Below are 19,491 nucleotides of genomic sequence, written 5' to 3'. Positions count from 1 at the left end.
TCTTGATTTCAGGTCATGATCTCAGGGTCTTGAGATCAAGCCCCACATCCGGCTCCACGCTGAGTGTGGATCCTGCTTAAGATTCTCTTTCTTCCTCAGGGCACCTGGGTGGCTCCATCGGTTAAATGTCTGCCTTCAACTCAGGTCATGATCCCAGGGTCTTGGGATCGAGCCCCAAGTCGGGCTCTTGGCTCACAGGGAAGCCTGTTTTTCCCTCTCCCCCTGCCCCTCCCCCTCCCTGTGTGCGTTCTCTCTCTCTCCCTCAAGTAAATAAATAAAATCTTAAAAAAAAAAGATTCTCTCTTCCTCTCCCTCTGTACCTGCCCCCCGCCCACTCACGTGTGCGTGCTCTCTCTCCCTTAAAAAAAAAAAATAAATGGCAAATAAAATATTTTAAGGCGTGGTAAGGGGCATAAAAGAAATAATCTTCATTCAGCGTTCTACATATTTTGCCTGTTCTGTGTACAAGGCCAGTTACGTAATTTGTGGGGCTTGATGCAGAATGAAAATGTAGGACCCCTTGCTCAAAAATATGTAAGAGTTTCAAGATGGTGACAGCGGAGCATCACAGTAAGCTCAGGGCCCTTCTAACACATGTCATGGAGCCCGCTCTGCCTATAGGGGACTTAGCCCATATGATTTATATGGGAAAGCATCTTGGGTACTTTAATGAGAGAGAAAATTATCCGAGAAACTATCTCCATGAGACTGGAAACCCAGCCCAGTGTATTTACTTACAGAAAATAGCATAAGCTGTGCGGCCAGCCAGATACAGATGCAGCCTAAAATTCCTGTTGATGTTCCCTGCCTTTCAGACTGCCTGTCTTATTCAGCTTTGCAAGAATTATCCAGGAGGTGCTATGGGAAGCAGAGATGCAAAGTCATGGTCAACAATCACCATTTTGGGAGCCCCTGTCTGCCAGGAGTGAAACAATACCTCACTGTCACCTATGCGTGTGGTAAGGACACAGACCCTGCCTCTCTGGGAGGTGATCATGGGAGCAAAAGGCATTTTTCATGCAACAAACCAAATGATGTTACTCGAAACTGTGTTGTCATCCCAGATATTCCAGAGTACATTTTTTTTAAATCCTTTATTCCTATCTATGATGTTCATATTAAAGAAGCAATACAAGTTCTTTGGTCAAAATTCATTTTGAAAGTACTTTTAGCGATCAGATTGGCAGCAAATGGGAAGAGTAGGAAAAGAACAAGCAAATGGGAGAAGAGTGATTTTAACCTGGGTGCTTAGGAGGCTCTGAAATTTATAGGTACATTACGCAAGCTCCCAGAAGTCTTGTTTGGCTACCGCTTCACCTTGCAGTCTTGGTTTGAGGCTCTAAATGACTCTCTATGCCGCCAACAGCCATTTTATCTGCATACCCACAAGCGGTGAGTCAACAGATCAAATGCTTACCCAAAAACAATTAAAAATGTTACATGACAGCAGGACTTGGTTTTCCCAGCGTCTTCAAACAAGAAAATGAAATGCCTGGTTCAGTGGAGTCCAATTTTATAGAGCTGCCTAAAAGAGAATGGGCACTAATGATTCTCAGAGGGTACGGTAGGTAGATTTCTGGTTTGTCATCCTGACACGTGGACTGTTCATTTTGAAATGATCATAGAAGCCAAGGGAGCTCAAAGAGAACAGTATTTGAAAAACCCGATATCTGTGCTCGTGGAAACCCCTTCTCCTGCCAGATATCCCCACCTTTTTCTTCTTGTAACAGCTTTAATGAGATATAATTCACAGATCATCTGGTTCACCTCCTAAGGCATAGAAATCAATGGTTTTAGAATTTTATTTTATTCTCAGGATTTAATTTTTTTCACAGAATTGTGCAGCCAGTGCCCCAGTTAACTTAAGCACATTCTCATCATCCCCCAAAGAAACTCTGCACCCTTTAGCTGTCACCCCCAGCCCACCCCCACCCCCCCAACAACCAATCTACTTTCTGTCTCTATGGATTTGCCTCTTGTACATCTCATATAAATGGAATCATGCAGGATGTGGGGTGTTTCTTTTTTTTGTTTTTTGGGGGTTTTTTGTGTGTGTGTGTGACTGGTTCTTCTTTACGTAGCATGTTTCCAAGGTTCATCCATGTTGTAGCATCATCAGTACTTCCTTCCTTTTTATGGTCTAAAAATGTTCCGATGCATTCCCCAGCCTTTTATATCCTGAGCTAAAAATGTTGTCCTCTGCAGTATGAAAGCTGGAATCGGTACCATACGGTGGCTGCATGGATGCATTTCCAAACTAAGAGTGTCACACGTGCACTGCAGGAAGTGTGGTTTGACTTCATCTCTCAGGCTTTATTCCTGCTTCCGTGCCGGAGCAGCTCTGGGGTCCCCCAAGAAGCCACACAGATCACTCTGATGTTCTAGTAGCGTCTGGCCTCTCCAGCTGAGTGTTGAAGGAGTGTAGCCTGCAAATGAGGTGAATTTCTTGCTGTGCCTTCAGGAATGAGGTGACAGCTCCTAGGGCTGGGGCTCTTCTTAGCGGAGAGAAGGTGGGCTCTCAGGGCCTGGAGGTCCTGCTTCAGTTCAAGCTTCTTCTCCCTCGTCCATTCATTCAGTGCGCTGTGGGCATGTGCACTGTGTCAGGGTGGTGCCCGGTGCCAAGAATTGGGTGGTTTAAAAAAAGGGGGGCATGGTTCTTGTCCTTGGAATTATCAGTTGAGGGTGAGAGATGGCCACTAAACAAACGAGCAGGCAAACCCACCAGGTAAATCTGGGCAGCCCATGTGAAGTGCCGAGCAGGGGGGAGGCGCAGAGCTGGTGAGGTCAAGGTGGCATGAAATAGCTCCGGAGCGGCCAGGACCTGGTTTTGCAGGGTCCTCGGTGGAGGTGCCAGTGGAGGGCTTGCCATGGGGCAGTCAGACCCCTATGATGCCTGGACTCTTTTTTTTTTTTTTTTAAGATTTTATTTATTTATTTGAGACAGAGAATGAGAGACAGAGAGCATGAGAGGGGGAGGAGGGTCAGAGGGAGAAGCAGACTCCCTGCCGAGGAGGGAGCCCGATGCGGGACTCGATCCTGGGACTCCAGGATCATGACCTGAGCCGAAGGCAGTCGCTTAACCAACTGAGCCACCCAGGCGCCCCGATGCCTGGACTCTTAAGAGACCAGTCTATGGGCTGTGGGGTGGGGAATGGGTTGCAGTGGACTGGGGGTGGGCGGCCAGTTGGAACAAGAGCGAGTAAAAAATCTGTGAAGGGTTTGGAAAGTGGGAAGATGTGAGAGATGCTGAGGACACATGCCTGGTGGAAAGATTGGGGGCCCAGAGGAGGCAGAGGGACGGGGTCAGCCTCAGATGGGCGTGAAGGATGTTTCCCTTGTCACAGCGTGACAGGAGGCTCTGAGAGTGGCTGGGGGGCTTTCTGTTCTGTCTCCGGGCCTCTGTCTTCTCTGAGTATGAGAGGAGGTCATCAGCTGTGAGGATCAGGGAGGGAAGAGCGTTGGAGAAGAGGAGAGAAGGTATAAAGGAAGTGCTGCAGGGGGCAGGAGGCTAGTGCCAGAGTTCTCAGGGACACTGGTCTGCCCGCTGGTGTGGTTCCTTCCAGCGTGGCCAGCTCCTTGAGAGCAGACATGAGAAGAGGGGTCCTCCAGGCTCCCTGGTCAATGGTAAAGGAGGGAGAGAGTTGGGGTGCTCCCAAGCGAGTGATCACAGTGGTGGATAGAGGAATCCGAGCTGCAGACAGGAGGGTCTCCAGGAAGAAGGGAGAGTAGGAGGGTCCCTGGAGGGGTCTGGGTGAGGTTGAGAATGGCAGAGGGAGGCACTTGAGGGAGTCCAGTTGAGGCCAGAAGGCTGAGGTCAGAGAGGGGGCTTGCAACTTGGTTTTGGTTGTGGGGCTGTGGAGGAAATGGGGCATTGATGGTGTCCTCCCGTCTCCCTAGGACGGTGCCCCCTTGTCCAGCAGTGTGGCCCCCAGGACTTATTCCAAAGGGAGGGGGTGCCTGGCACTGTGAGGCAAGTTCGTGCCCGTCTCCCCTCCCCCCACCACCCCAAGCAGACGTTTTCTAATCACCATCTATGTGGTTGGCATTTTAAAAATATACTCTCTTCCACCCCTGGCCAGATGGCTCTTCACTGTGCAGCCTGAATCATTAAAAAATGATTTGCAATGTCTGAATATTTTATAGGTCACCGAATGGGAGGGCAGGGTTCTACATTTTTAAAAAATTTCTCCCAGCTGATGTGGAAGTTGATACGAAGACCGAGGATGTTAATTAATTTCTAACTAAGAATCCGTCTTAGTTAGTGCTCTTTGGATGTGAGTGAAGGAACCAATTTGAGCTGGTTTAAGCCAAAAGGGGGATGAGGCGGGTGGGTATCAGGCCACTGAAGCCAGGGCAGGGAAGCAAGGCCTCAGGGTAGGTAGCTGCAAGGTCACGGCAAACCTCTGTCATCTCTCTTCTCTGCTTCTCATGGCACTTCTGCTGCCTTATTCTCTCCTCGCCCTCAATCTCTCTCTCTCTCCTTCTGCACCCAGCCTCCCTGTGAGCCTGAGCTGGGTGACATATGACCACCCCTATAGCCTCCATGATTTTTATGTCCTGTTTCTAACAATTATGGAGATTTGCAGTCTGACAATCTTAGTTCCAAATTTCTAACAGAAAGATATTTAATTGGCTGGGCTGGGGTCAGGTAGCCCCCCTCCCTGGATCAGCCCTGGCCAGAGACCATGTGACGTGATTATAAACATGGCTTCCTAGAGAGGGGCCCGGCCAAACCCCCAAGTCAAGATGCTCTTACATAAGAGGGTCAGGGAAGGTCCACCCCATAGATGTCTATTCCAATACCCTGCATCTAACTGCAGCGTCTGACCCAGATTTGCTGTTCCACCCAGCAATCTTGCTGTGCCCCCCCAGGGGACAGGACACCCCACTCCATGGGGGTGGGGAGGGGAGAGGTGCGTTAGGGACAAGTACTGAACATCAAGCTCTGGGCCCTCATTTCTGTAGAAACAAAGGCCACCCATCTCCAATATGACCCAGGAGACAAGGCAGGGATGCCTCAGCCATAGGGACTCTGATTGCACCTGTTGGTAGGGGGTAGGGAAATTACAATGAACAGTATGATCTCTGCTCTGGAGACTTGGGGGACAAGGAGGGCTTCCTGGGGGAGGTGGCATTAGAGGCAAGTAAGACCAGGTGTGTAGGAGTCAGCAAAGTGAAGGTGGGAGGAGGGAAGGGCAACTGGAGTAGCACTGGAGGGACTTGGGGGATGGGAAGTTAAGCTAGGCTTTTACCCAAGGAGGGGAGCCCCTGACAAATTGTCTCAGGGGACCTAATCAATTTGCATTTTAAAAAGAACTCTCCTCCCTATTTTATAGAGCTTCATTTAATCCTGGCTCTCTCTTCCCCGCAGGGCTTAGGCTGGGCAGAGAATTTCTGCATCTCTGTGGAGCCCTGGGGCATGATTCAGGCTGTGGGCCCTTTGCTCTTCCGAACTGTAGGCAGCACGTCTGGATAATGTCAGACCACTCAGCACAGAGCACATTGATGGGGCTGGGATGCATTCCTCCAGTATTCTTCTTTAGTGCATTGCTAAATGAGGTCCTCTGTGTGTTCCCTCCGAGTTTAAGCATTAGCCGCACTTCTTGGATATGCTGGATTTCAGACTTTCCTCCTCACAGGATAAGCCAGACCTGGAAAACTCAGCCTGCTCTCCCCCCTCACATCTGCAGGGAGGACTCTCCGTATCCATAGCCACTAGTACTCAAGAGTCACCAAGACAGAGGCATGGCCAGCATCCCCACCCTGATATGCCTGAAAGGTACAAGAAATGCATGGACCTCAGCCTAGGGCCTGAATAGCTCCTACCAGGAGATGGGGCAGGCAGGTGGGTGCCAGGATTTGGGGACAGGTGGGATGGCGGTACCAAGATTTAGGGACAAGGGGAATAGGTTCCAGGATTTGGGGGCAGTGGGGAAGGGGGGTACTAGGATTGGGGGCAGGAGGGAAGGGAGATACCAGGATTGAGGGACAAGAGGGATGCAGTGCCAGGATTTGGGGACAGATGGTATAGGAGATGCTAGAATTGGGGACAGGAGGAATAGGGGGTGCAGGATTTGGGGAAAGGCAGGTTAGGGGTGTGCCAGGATTTATAGGTGCTCATGCAGTCTGGGTTCCTACTGAGAAAGAGGGGAAGTTAAGTAGAAATACCGTGTTTGTCTCTGACATGAAGAATCTTTTTGGGCCCTAAGTGAGACTTCTTTCTTAAAGTCCGCACTGACCCAAGCTTGACACAGAAGATTTATTTGGAGGTGGTGGGGAGAAGTTGAGGTGGGGGCCCTGCCCAAATTTAGTGGATCATCTTCTCTGGTTTTACCTAAACAGACTCACAGGGACTGTCTGAGTGGAAATCACTTTGCCACCTTTATGATCCTTTATCCAGTTCCCAAAGGCTGAGCGTCCCATGGACAGCACAGGATCGTGGAAAGATCAAGGGCAATGTGCACAAGACCGCGTTGAGGTGCTACCTCTTCCTAGGCGAACGGTGCATCTCTAAGCCTCAGTTGTCCCATCTGCAGGAATGGGGACAATACACATCTTCACAGGGGCACCATGAACACCAAGATGCACTGTTTGAACGTGAGCCCGGGGTCCGACGTATTAAGAGCTCCATGAATAATGGTTTGCTGGTGGTTTTACAAACGTATCTAGAATGGAGAGAGGCAGGTTTGAAGGGTGGTGGTACGTAAATCACACCCCAGCGCCATCTTCATTCTTGAAACAAGGAGATGCAAGAATCCGACAGGTGCATCAACACCTGTTCTGTTCAAGTTCCTAAAAATTCTCCCACTAGCAGGGCCATTTTCATGTAGTAAATGGGCAAGTTTCCTGACAGAAGCCTGTATCACACACGGCAGTTTAAGGTCTTATAAGGACCTGGGTATTCTGCAAAGTTCATCCAGACTGTCCTTCCTCTCTGAGCTCTTCTTCTTTCCCAAACTGTAAAGCCTCTGGCATTTACAGTGAGCCCCCCGACTCAGGCTGTATCTTGACAACAAGCCAAGAGACAGATGTCCAAGACGTGCCACTCCTGGCAGGGAGGACTTACTCCTGCCAAGGAATCAGGGGCATCCTTCCCAGGGTGCAGCATGACCAAGAGGCTTTTCATCAGAAAGCATTTTGTGGCAACACGGTTCAGCTCTCTGGGGCGCTGCTCTGCTCTCAGAATCAGTGGTGTGCCCGCCATCAGCCAAGGGACATTCCTCAGGGTCCCTGGACAGCACTGCCTCCTGTCATTGTCACCTTACAGCCCCGGATGTGACTCTCACTGCCGATGGGCATGAAGGCGCCAGGGTGTCCCGCGTGAGGAAAATGTACAATTGAGGAATGCTCTCTGGTTGTCGGTCCCAGGACATCCCTAAAAGAATTTAGTTAAGCGCTTTGAGAAAGGAAATGAGGTTTTCTTGCTGCAGAAGATGTCATACCAGCTCTTTTTTTTTTTTTAGATTTTATTTATTTATTTGACAGAGAGAGAAATAGCGAGAGCAGGAACACAAGCAGGGGGAGTGGAGAGGGAGAAGCAGGCCTCCCACCGAGCAGGGAGCCCGATGCGGGGCTCGATCCCAGGACCCCGGGATCATGACCTGAGCCGAAGACAGACGCTTAACGACTGAGCCACCCAGGCGCCCCTTACCAGCTCTTTAAAGAAAAAAATCAGTGCAGTTGAACTTGCACAGTTTATGTTGGGTCACTTCTGTTTCCTGTTGCCACTTCTCCCAGATACCAGCTGAGCTAGAGAACAAACAAAAATAAGCAATATTCTGCAGCAAAAATATTTGGTTTCCTCTCCCTTCTCCTGGCTAGCTGCGGTACACTTGGCCTTCAGAATTCTTGCTTGGCCCTCTGCATGCTACCATCCTGTCTGCTTTCCTCGGGGCATCTTGAGATAGGATGATTTATTCTTAGGGTCAGTTCAGCAGAATCTTTAATTACCTCCGAACACAGTCTGTTACAGTGCTCTCTCCTCTCATTTTTCTATTGCATTTAAAATGCCCTTAGAGCATCATTCTTTCATTCTTGCATGCAGTCTTAGAATTCTCTTCAGGCTCATTAAGGAAGTGAGGACTCAGAGCTGTGGGTGAAAAGCAGAGTTGGGCCAGGAAAGGAGGTCTGTGGTGGATTCTGAGTCAATTACAGTCATTTTGTTTCACTACATCTCAAGGGCTTCATGTTCAGAGTTACAGTGTTGTTGTTGTTGTTGTTTTAAATTTTTTTAGAGAGAGAGAAAGAGGGCATGATTGGTGGGAAGAGCAGAGAGGGAAAGAATCTCAAGCAGATTCTGCGCTGAGCTCAGAGCCCAATGCGGGGCTCGATCTCATGACCCCGAGATCATGACCTGAGCTGAAACCAAGAGTCAGACACTCAACCAACTGAGCCACCCAAGTGCCCCCAGAGTTAACAGTGTTATTGAGGTGTGATTTACATGCTCTAAGATTCACCCATTTTAAGCAAAAACAATTCAATGAGTTCTAGTAAATTTACAGAGCTAGCTACACGATGATCACCGTACTCCAATTTTGAAACATGTCCATGATCCCCAAAGTTCTCTGACACCCATGTGCAGTCAGTCCCCATTTCCACCCCTGATTCTTGGTAAGCACTACAGAACTTACTTTCTGTCTCTGTGCATTCACCTGTTCTGGATATTTCATATTAATGGAATCATACCATGTGTGGTCTTTTTTGTCTGGCTCCTTTCACTGAGCATCATGATTTTGAGGCTCACCCATGTTGTAGCAGGTGCTAGGACTTTGTTTTTTGTTATTGCTAAATATTCTGTTGGGTAGATATACCATAGCTGGTTTACTTGTTCTCCAAAATTTTACCTTTCTGGGACATTTGATGGTCACATAGTTACCATTCGCCTATGTGTGTGAGTGTATCTGATAAGCAGAGTGGGTGATTTATGTACTGATTTGAAAGTGGATTTTTTTGGTATCTTCTCCACATTGCAGTGAAAAAATTATATTAAATGTACAAAGTTTTTAAAGTATTTCTTTTCTGGTTTTTAGTTCCCAAGAACATACTCACAGCGATTGATCCAGCCGTTGCTAATCTAAAACCTTCTTTGAAGCAGAAAGATGGTGAATATGGTAATTTTTATGGCTTACTACCAGCATTTCTCTTTAAGTAAAGGTAAACAGCCCCATGTGACCATAGTTGGGTGCACATTGGTTGGAATGAAAGGGGGATGTCAGGAGGTGAGCTGGAGTTACCAGCTCTGATAATGGCAGCGCTATTGCGATGGATTGCATATGGTGGCCAACATTTTGTTTTGTTTTTCAAATTATAAGTGGAATAAATCCTCCTTCCATTCCCCTCTTATTTCTTAAATGAAATATCACTTGGAAAAAGAGATCTGCTCGGAAACAAATTTGGGGTTCCTGAATTCTATGATGAGTTTGTTGGAAAGATGACCCCACCAGGAACCTGGGGGTGGCCAGACCCAGGCTGGAATTGAGGGCCTCCAAACACATGCCACCTCTGCCCTTGGGCTTTCACTGGGCTGTTGTGAGTAGGAGGGGGATGAACATTTTGGTTTTCTTATCAAATCAGACCCTTGGGGCTCCTGATGGAAACTGCAAATTTTCTGTAGAGCATCTAAGATACTACACTTTGTGTGTGTTCAAAGTTTGTTTTGTATTACTTTTATTACATTTGTGAGGTCTTTTGCCCCTAGGTATAAAAATAAAGTATGCTTGACGTGGAAAACAGGAAAGCAGCAAGAAATAGAACTCGACCCTAGTCTCAAAGCTCAGAGATTACTATTGTTAATGTTCTGTTCTTCTGGTTCCCCCAGACCTGCTCTCTGCCAGGCTCTGCATCTCCCAGCCCCACTGCTGTTTCTAAGAGGGCTCCCCACTGGACTCCATGCATATCCTGGTCCCCCAGCTGTAGAGGCCAAGAGCTCTGTGCCACCCTTCTTTTGACCTGTCTCACATCCCATGGGGTCCCCAGAGCTCTCAGGCTACCCATCAGGAGCTCCCTAAGCTCTTTCACAGCAATGTAACCAGGCATCTAAAACCAGACCTGCCCTGTACTTTGTTGGCATTTCCAAAAAAGTAGCCCCACACAATCTCCCTCCATAATCTCCCTCCTTTCTTATCTATGGTCAACAGCACAGACAGCAGCTCTGTGATTAGGTAAGCCATTATTAAGCCTCCCAGAGGCATGATGAATGACATTGCCTTTTGGATGGGAAAATCCATTTGTTCCCTTCTGTAGTGGGGTGGGTGAGTGGCACCTGAAGTTGGAACCAGCACATTTTAGAACTTCTAAATCCCTCTTATCACTTAATATTTTCAGAGACTATTTACTAAACGCTCTTCCTGGCTTAGTCTTCTGTAATTCAGTCAGAGGCCCATTGATTTGATTTCTATGACATTTTATTTATTATGGCAGTCCTGGGTTGGGAGCAGAAGTCATACCGTGAATAGCTGTGATTAATCGGTTTTGCATCTTTTATGAAACAGGTATAGACTTTGACCCAAGCAAACCGAGGGTTCTAAGGAAAGACGGAGTTATTGTTAGCAACTCTCTGGCAGCATTTGCTTACATTAGAGGTAGGTCAATAAATTGAAGCTTCCTAGAATGCTAACGGCTTTACTGAAGTCTCACTAACAGATGCGATATTTAATTACAACACTCAGCTGAAGAAAAGACTTTAAGTTTGCCTCAGCACCTGCAGTCTTGCTAAGATCTGGAAACAGTCTTGGACTCAGGTACAGTTCCAGCCAGGCTACCCACAAGAGAACCACACGGGGAGGAGGCAAACAGATAAAGTCACACCATTCAGGAGTTGGTCTCTGTGAGTATTTTCCACTTTGAAAAGTAGGAACCCGAGGAATGCATATTCCCCAGCTCTAAAATTTGGGAAGGGCAGAGGATTATTGAATCCCACCCTTGGCTGGAAGAAAATTGAGTTAAAGGATCACTTAGTAAACAAAACGGGTCATGCCCTGTGAAGGCAGAGTCCCTTCCTGAGTCACCTGTGTTACTTCTCACAGTTGCCAAGTCGTCCCTGATAATCTTCCCCTCAAGGATCAGTCAGACTCCCTACCTGGCAGAGCCAAAACTCTCATCAGTGAGGGGATGGAACCTGCCATCTTTCCTCACCTTCTGTCTGCTCATCTTAGCATCCACCATATTCTGAAATGTCGACTCTGCAAGTTTTGGCAATGCCTGCCTGACTCTGTTCAGGGAGGCCAAATCTCTGAGGCCTTGCTAAAATTCATGTTAATATACTGCATTACAGCATTACTGTTCAAGGCCTGCCGGGGCTCAGGCTCTTTCAAGTAAGCCTTTCTCAGAGGAAAATAAAGGCGGAAGGGAACAGCCCAACATAGGAGATATGAAGGACAGTCTTGGGAATCCTCTACTATTCCATCGTTTTCCTGCATCCATAGTTCTCCTGAGTGTCTGTTGTGTGGTTGTTGGTTTTCTCTGAGAATCTTCTCTCTTCAAACCACTCTCCCACTTCCACTTCTTGCAGTTCCTAAAACATTTATGAGGTCTTTCCCTCCCTTATGTAGAAAAGTAGAATGTGCTTGAAGTGGAAAACACAGGAAAGCACCAAGAAATAGAACTCTCCCCTAGTCTCAAAGCTTAAACATAACTATTGTTAATGTTCTCTTCTTCTGGATCCCCCATACCTGCTCTCTGCCAGGCTCTGCATCTTCCAGCCCCACTGTTGTTTATAACAGGGCTCCCCCCAGACCCCATGAATATCCTGGTCCCCCAGCAGTGGAGGCCCGAGAGCTCTGTGCCACCCTTGTCAGAGTTAAGAGATGTAAGGATTTTTATTGTCAAAAATATCCCCGTATTTTCAAAGTCCCTGGAGAGCTTCCTGGAGAAAAGGCATCATGAAAATCCTTCAGGGAGTAGGGATTAATCGGAAGCAATGACAACTTTGCTCACTGAGCTGTGGCCATGCTGGGCCTTGTCAGTTCCTCCCGACAACTGGGTTGGTCAGCTCCGGCTGCCATGACAAGACACTGTAGTCTGGCAGCTTCAACAGCAGAAATTCATTCTCATAGTTCTGGAGGCTGGAAGTACAAGGTACTGGCAGAATCAGTTTCTGGTAAGAATGCTCTTCTTGGCTTATAGACGGCTGCCTTCTCGCATGAGATGTGGGGGCGGGTGGGGGGGTGAGAGAGATTGAAAGAGGAAGGGAGAGAGAGAGAGAGAGGAAGAGAGAAGGAGGGAGGGAGGGAGGAAAAGAGAGTAAGAGAAGGAGAGAGAAAGAGAATGCTCTCTGTCATCCCTTCTTATAAAGACACGGATCCTGTTGGATCAGGGCCCCACCCTTAATGATCTCATTTAACCTTAATTACCCCCTTATAGGTCCTACCGCCAAATACCTTGGGGGTTAAGGCTTCAACACACGAATTTGTGGGGACACAATTCAGTCCATAGCAAAGACCCTGAGTGAGAGGACTCTGATCCCCCATTCTGCACACAGGGAAGCTTAGGGTCAGAGGAGTTGAGTCATTTGCCTGAGGCCACAGTGTGGACATCAGCTGGGCCATGATCAGACTCAACAGATATTAGACCTCTGCTCTGGTTTCTCTGAGCAAGAAGGATGCTCTTCAGGATTTTGAAGGATGGATGTTATTTATCTGAGTTACTCCCCTCCATCCTTGTCTATCCTTCTGCACACTCATTATTCCCAGAAATCATACAAGGGATTTATTCATTAGCACCCATCTCTCTGCTGAACATTAAGCATCTTAAGGGCAGATGTTTGTTCTCTTATTGTCATGCACCAGGGTCCAGGATGGGCTGGCACAGGATATATGCCCAGTTAGTCCTTAACAAATGAGCAGACGATGAATCTTCATGTGGTGTCGTGAGCTGTCCTGCACCTTATTAGCACCCCATATTTGCTCTTTATAGGCAGTCAATTTTAAAGAAATGTGAGGACAGAGGGCACATTCTGCATGGAGCACTGGGTGTTATGCACAAACAATGAATCATGGAGCACTTCATCTAAAACTAATGATATAATGTATGGGGATAAACATAAGAATAAAAAAAATAAAAAATAAATAAAAAATAAAAAAAAAGAAATGTGAGGACACTGTGGCCTTTATTTGGTTTTATTGAGGGTTGTTTAGGCACATCCATCCCCAAAAGGCACAGGGAGGAGGTCTGTCTGAAGGAGAAGCCAGCAGCAGGAGCAGCTGGAGCTGAGAGTGAGCAGGGCAACTTCTGGAAAACTCCACTCCACACTGAGTAGATTGGGTGAATCCAAAAGGACATTTCCCCAGGTCAGGCTGCAAGTGGCTTTGACACGCTGGCACAGTCACATAAACACGGGGACAAGTAGACCAGAAACCAAAACCAAAGGGCTTGTCCTGGGATGTTGGAACACAGAGGCTGGTGGAACAGATGTGAGGCTATCCAGGGGTCCCCGATGAACCACTTCTCTTTCGGCCATTTAAGTCATCGATGAACCTGTCCCCAGCAGTGAGGCATCGTTTTAGGCATGTTTGGACTTTACTCTTATCCTAACCGTGTAGACCTTGATCATTCTAGAATCTAGATCATGGGTTTGAAGAAGCCCCTAGAAAAATTCTGAAATTAGAGAAACAGAAAGGGGTGTGTGTGTGTGTGTGTATTGTGTGTATTGGTTTTAGGAAGGCAATTTATTAGCTGGCGTAGCCACTGGACCCCAGCAGACTGTGCCTAAGGAGCTTTATTTGGACAATTAGTGTTTCACTGACATCTGCTTGCTGTATGTATTTACTCCACATCTGCCCGCAGGAACGCCTTTGGTGTCCTAGTATTTCTGTCACTTGCCTCTACTTCTGTCTTCAGCCCTCTGGGAGAGCTTGTTGTGGACTGCCCGGGTGCACAGGGTACCTGGGGTAACTAGGGTAGCTGGGGTCACGGGTCAGAAAGCAGAGCTTCTCCTGAGCTGCGCAGGCATCGTTGTTTTCTACGAAAGGAATTCTAGGCGACCAGACAAACCCACATTGAAATGGAAGTATAATAACACATTCCAAAGTCAGAGTTACATGATCCCCTGTCAGGGAGGACGATTGGAAATCAGCACCGCCTTGTCACATAGGTGTGGATTCCGATGTGTTCCCACGGTCTCTAATCTTTGGTTCCGTGACAGAAAGTTATTATCACGGCTGTCAGACCAGGGCCCAGTCTCCCCCTTTGTGCTTTCACCCGACAGTAGCAGGGCCCCAGGTGGTGGAACCCTGGCCCTGGCCTCTCGGTGTCTTATTTGGACACAGTAAGCTGGAGCTGGAGCTTGGGTTGGCTCCAGACCAAAGATCTAAGGGTCAAGGGGCCTCAAAGGCCACAGGCCACCACTGTGAGATTCCTGCGGGCTTATGACGGCTGATGAAATGAAAGTCATTCACGTAAGCCCGTGACGAGCCAGCCGAGGCTGGACTGAGAACAATCGCATAGTGTGCAGATTCTGTTTTTTTTTTTTTTTTTTTAAGATTTTATTTATTTGTTTGTTAGAGAGAGAGAGACCACAAGCAGGGGGAGCAGCAGAGGGAGAGGGAGAAGCAGGCTCTCCCTGAACAGAGAGCCCGATGCGAGACTCGATCCCAGGACCCTGAGATCATGACCTGAGCCGAAGGCAGACACTTAACCGACTGAGCCACCCAGGTGCCCCATGTGCAGATTCTGTTTAACTGCATGGAGACTAATGCCTTTATCTTTCTGGAGTACATACTAGGAAAGCAGTCAGGAAAGCCTAAAGTGGTCCAATTGATTCTGGAAGACAGATGATGTGCCCTCAATGTAAAGCAGGGGGCTGTGGAGAGAGCCTGGGCCAAAGCTCAGGGTCCCAGCCACACAGTGGCTTTGGACAAGTGACACAGCTGCCTCAGGAGGGTTCGGGCCCCTCACCTCCATCTAACTAACACCTGGTGATTCTGTGACCTCAAACTAGTCAGTTCAGATGACTAGGAAGACTTGCTCCAATGGGCTTCGCCATGAATTGCCATGTCCTCCATCTTTGATCACTGGATCTCGGTGGTGTAGACGTGGCCTAGAGAGCCATCACTTGGCAGGAGGCACACCTGGGCCAGGAGGCACCTGGCATCTGATACATGAGAAGCTCTCCATGCAATAGAACCCAGACCCTTACCTCCCAGGAGCAGAAGGAGAGGAAGAAAACTAAGATTGTGGAATCCCCACCCACAGGGCACCAAGCCTCGGGCTTTAGATCCACAACCCCTTCTCCTGTGCACTTAGCAGGTGTTTGTGTAATCCCTGCTCTGCACTGGGTGCTGGGGGTTTGGTGAAGAACCAGACCATTGGGCTCCTGCCCTCGTGGAGCTTGCATTCTACAGGGTGAGAAAGGACAAAATGTGCTCAGCGGTTTAGTGACATTCAAGATGCTATGAGACCTAATGACAGGGGACCTGGCCCAACCTGGGGCCTGGAGAATAGAGGTCTAGACGAAGGAGAAAGAAAGAACATTCCAGCAGAAGGAACAGCACGTGCAAAAGTGCCAGGGTGTGAGGCCCCATGAGGAATGGAGAGAGGCTGGTGTGGCCGGAAAACAGAAATTGAGGGATGAATGAATGAGTGTTTGGAGTTTACCTTGGGGAGGGTAGCAGGGGCTGGGTCCTAGCAAGCTTCGTAGACTAGGGTCAGGTTCCAGTTCTGGCTAAGCCGAAAGAGGCCAGCTGTCCTCAGGCAGTGGCTTCCCTTACTGGCTCAGTTTGAGCCTCTGTATCAGGGGTCAGCTAACTGTGGCTCTTGGGCCAGTTTTGTAAATCAAGTTTTATTAGAACACAGCACACCTGTATGTCCGGGGCTGCTTTTGTGCTAAAAGGCAGAGTTGAAGAGTTGCAACACATACTGTATGGCCCACAAAGCCTAAGATACTTACTATCTGGCCCTTTACAGAGAAAGTCCGCCAACTCCTGTTTTATATTTTGAGGGAGTTTGCTGGATCATTATTTCCCAAAGAGGGAGTCCTAACCCCTCAGAGGGTACATAACTAAAAAATGGAGAGAGTAATAGTCCTTTCTGTTCAGGGTTAATGTAAGGATTAAACCTATGAAGGGTTTAGACCAGGGGTGCCTGGGTGGCTCAGTCGGTGAAGCGTCTGCCTTTGACTCAGGTCATGATCCCAGGGTCCCGGGGTCGAGTCCCGCGTCGGGCTCCTTGCTCAGCAGGGAAACCGCTTCTCCCTCTGCCTGCCCCTCCCCCTGCTTGTGCTCTCTCTCTCTCTCTCTCGCTGACAAATAAATAAATAAAATCTTAAAAAAAAAAAGATTTAGACCAGAATATGTAGTACAAATTAGCATCGTTTCTATTTATATTATCATTATCATACAATCATTTGGATGTCAGAAAAGCTACCAGAACTTTTATTTATATTTATTTTTTAATCTAAAGAAATAAAGCTTTGTTAACATCTACTGTTATTAGTACTTACATTCATGTATATATATATATATATACTTTATATATAAGTTAATTTTTCATAATTTACTCCTAATAGCTAACAGTTTATTGAGCATTTACTATGTGTCAGCGAATGTTCCATGAGTGTCACAGGAACTAACTATATACCAGGAAGGTGCTGTTAGCCCCATTTTACAGGTGGGGAAACTGGAGCACAGAGGGGTTATGTAACTTGCCAAAAATCGCACAGCCAATGAGTAGGAGATCAGAGTTTGCACTCAGGAGATCCAGCTTCTGAGTCCCCCTGCTATGTGTCCTCTCATGTACATACCTGTGTTGACTATATATGCTCAAAACCTTTTTTTTTTTCTTACCCAATGAGAGTACAGGATCAGTTAGGTGAGGATGGTCCCAAAGATGCTGTCCAGGACTGGCATTCTGCATTAGCTGCCAGTTTGAGCAGACAGCTGTTTCTGGGGGACTTTGGATTGGCGAAGATTGACAGCTCTTCCCGGCTCCTGACTTGTCTTTTCGCCCACAGCCCACCCCGAGAGAGCCGCACTGCTGTTCGTGTCCAGTGTCTGCATTGGTCTGGCGCTCACATTGTGCGCCTTGGTCATCCGAGTGTCCTGCACCAAGGACTTCAGGGAGCTGCAGCTGACGAGGGAGCACCTGGTGCCAGAAAGTGCCAAGGCTGAGGAAGACAGCGAGGATGAAGAGGGGGAGGAGGACTCCTCTGACTCTGATTTTCCGGGAGAACTGTCTGGGTTTTGTAGGACTTCGTATCCTGTCTACAGTTCCATAGAGGCTGCAGAGCTGGCAGAAAGGATTGAGCGCAGGGAGCAAATCATCCAGGAAATATGGATGAACAGTGGTTTGGACACTTCACTCCCAAGAAATATGGGCCAGTTCTACTGAGAAAGAGATGCGTCTTCGTGCGATCACACTTTCTGAAGAGGGAAGGATCCAAAATGCCCCTCCAGTTCTGTTTCACTTGTACCTTCTATGAAGGAGTATTTGTCAGGTCATCCAATACTGGTGAAGCCAGAAGCTATTAAAGGGACATTTCAAACTGTTTACAGTACATTTCAAAATAAATTAGGAGGGAAGTCTTTGTTTTCTGTATTTATTTAAATTCATAACATAAGAGTGCACATTTACTGAGTGCTTATAATGCCACGAGCTTCTCTAGCTGCTTTTCATGTATTAAGTCATTTAATCCCCACAACCGCTTCATGACATAGTGCTATGATCCCCATTTTACAGATGATTAAACAGGAGGTCCCCTACAAACATAAAAAAATTGAACTGATATACAGGACAGCAAGCTTGAATCCATCCACTATGTGTTCACTGGCGGTGGATTTTAATCACTAACACTACTTCTTTAGAACAGGGGTCAGCAAATTTTTTCTTTAAGGGCAAGATAATATTTTAGGCATTGTGGTTCATGCCATGACTACTCAACTCTGCATTGTAGCTCACAGGTAGCCATCCATAGCTAATCCATCATAAATGAATGTAGCTGTGTTTCAATAAAGCTTTATTTATAGACACTGGAATTTTGAATTTGATTTCATTTTCACATGTCACATATTATTCTTTGTTTTTTTTATCAATCACTTTAAAATACAAAAACCTTTCTTAGCTCACAAAAACAGGGAGCAGGCATTTGCCTGATTTTGTAAACAAAGTATGGTCCACAAGGCCTAAAATATTTACTCTCTTGCCCTTTAGAGAAAAAGTTTTTAAAGAATTTAAAGCTGCAGAGCTTTTAGTGGTAAAAGTGATCAACTAGATAACCCAGCAATCCTTTGATCCAGTGGAGTTACCTTTCAAACCATTGCAAGGGAGAAGAAAAAAAAAAAACGTAAGGAAACAGATTCCTAATGGGAGATCTGGTGAGGGGTTCCTTTGGACAGCTCCCCTGGTGGAAAGGAGGCTTATAGCTGTGGAGTAGAATAAGATATTTTTTTCTTTCTAGTCCCAGTGGGACTCAGAGTATAAAAATGATGGTGTTATATCCATCTCATATGTCCGCTATGAATGAGCTCTCTGCCTTATCTTCCTTCTCCCGAAGGTCCCACCTCTAAATACCATCCCATTAGGCATTAAGATTTGACATATGAGTTTTGGGAGGAAACATTTAGTCTACAGCAGAGTTGAAATTCCCATAATGTAAAATTAACCATTTTAAAGTGCACCAACCACTGGCATTTGGCACATTCACGATGTTGTGCAACCACCAACTCTAGTTCCAAAACAGTTTCAGCACCAGAAAATAAAACCCGAAGGCGTCACTCCTTGTCCTTCCCTCCCTCTAGCCCCCCAGCCATCTGCCTTTTGTCGGGATTTACCTATTCTGGAAAGTTCATCTAAATGGAATCACATAATATGTAGCCTTTTGTGACTGGCTTCTTTCACTTAGCACCATGTCTTCAAGGTTTGCCTATGTTGTAGGTATATCAGGGCTCCATGCTTTAATGGCGGAATGATATTCCATTGTATGAAGAGACCACATTCTGTTCATTCATTCGTCTGGTGGTGGACATCTGGGTTGTTTCCACTCTTGGCTACTGTGGCTATGCTACTATAAACATCTGTGCGCCGTATTTTAACAGCAGTGAGACTGCACACCAATTGACGACCAGAGACTTGCTGAGAAATCCTATGGTTTCCACTCAACAGAGGGAAGGGAGGGGGAAGATGAGTCAGAGTGACATCCCCTCTTTTACCCCCTACTTCTGCTGATTTCAAAATGAGCTTCCCTTACACTCACCCCCAAGAACGTGGGAGGGTAGGGTTTTGGTCAAGAGAGGTATCCTATGCACAGGCTGGGATGATTTGAACAGAGGCTGAAACTCCTCAGGATTTCCAGGTAACCGAGTCCTCTGTAATATAGGGTCCTAGGAGAGGTTGATGGGGCTGGGAATGACATGTCTTAAATCTGTCATTAGAGAGAAATCTCTTCTAGGTCATGGGGGAGAATGAAATGAACACACAGCCTCATTGTCTAACTTTTTCATGAGGGTTTTGTTCTGATCAAAGAGAACCCTTGTGCTTTCATTTCCCTGAGCCCAGCAAGGA

General features: G+C 47.1%; 1 protein-coding gene across 8 annotated transcripts in view; it reads left to right on the top strand.

Moving 5' to 3' along the window:
- The window catches only part of EVA1C (eva-1 homolog C), a 72,864-nt gene extending 55,351 nt beyond the window's left edge, over nt 1–17,513 (top strand). For 3 of the 8 annotated variants that reach the window (XM_064579471.1, XM_045902554.3, XM_045902551.3), the window contains 4 exons: nt 816–959; nt 9,030–9,110; nt 10,491–10,580; nt 16,946–17,513. In XM_064579471.1, coding sequence (XP_064435541.1) covers nt 816–959; nt 9,030–9,110; nt 10,491–10,580; nt 16,946–17,322 — 692 coding nt within the window. In that variant the 3' untranslated portion in view covers nt 17,323–17,513. The remainder of the gene's footprint in view (nt 1–815; nt 960–9,029; nt 9,111–10,490; nt 10,581–16,945) is intronic. The other 5 variants (XM_064579474.1, XM_045902552.3, XM_064579492.1 and 2 more) reach the window with 4 other exon arrangements.
- The last annotated feature ends 1,978 nt before the right edge of the window (nt 17,514–19,491 follow it).

This window comes from Mirounga angustirostris, unplaced genomic scaffold, assembly GCF_029215605.1.
Source record: "Mirounga angustirostris isolate CCGP_5_RB_7025 unplaced genomic scaffold, mMirAng1.0.hap1 SCAF_1, whole genome shotgun sequence".
In the NCBI taxonomy this organism is placed as follows: Eukaryota; Metazoa; Chordata; class Mammalia; order Carnivora; family Phocidae; genus Mirounga; species Mirounga angustirostris.
The sequence above is the reverse complement of the archived record's forward strand: the minus strand, read 5'-3'. Positions and strand labels throughout refer to the sequence as shown.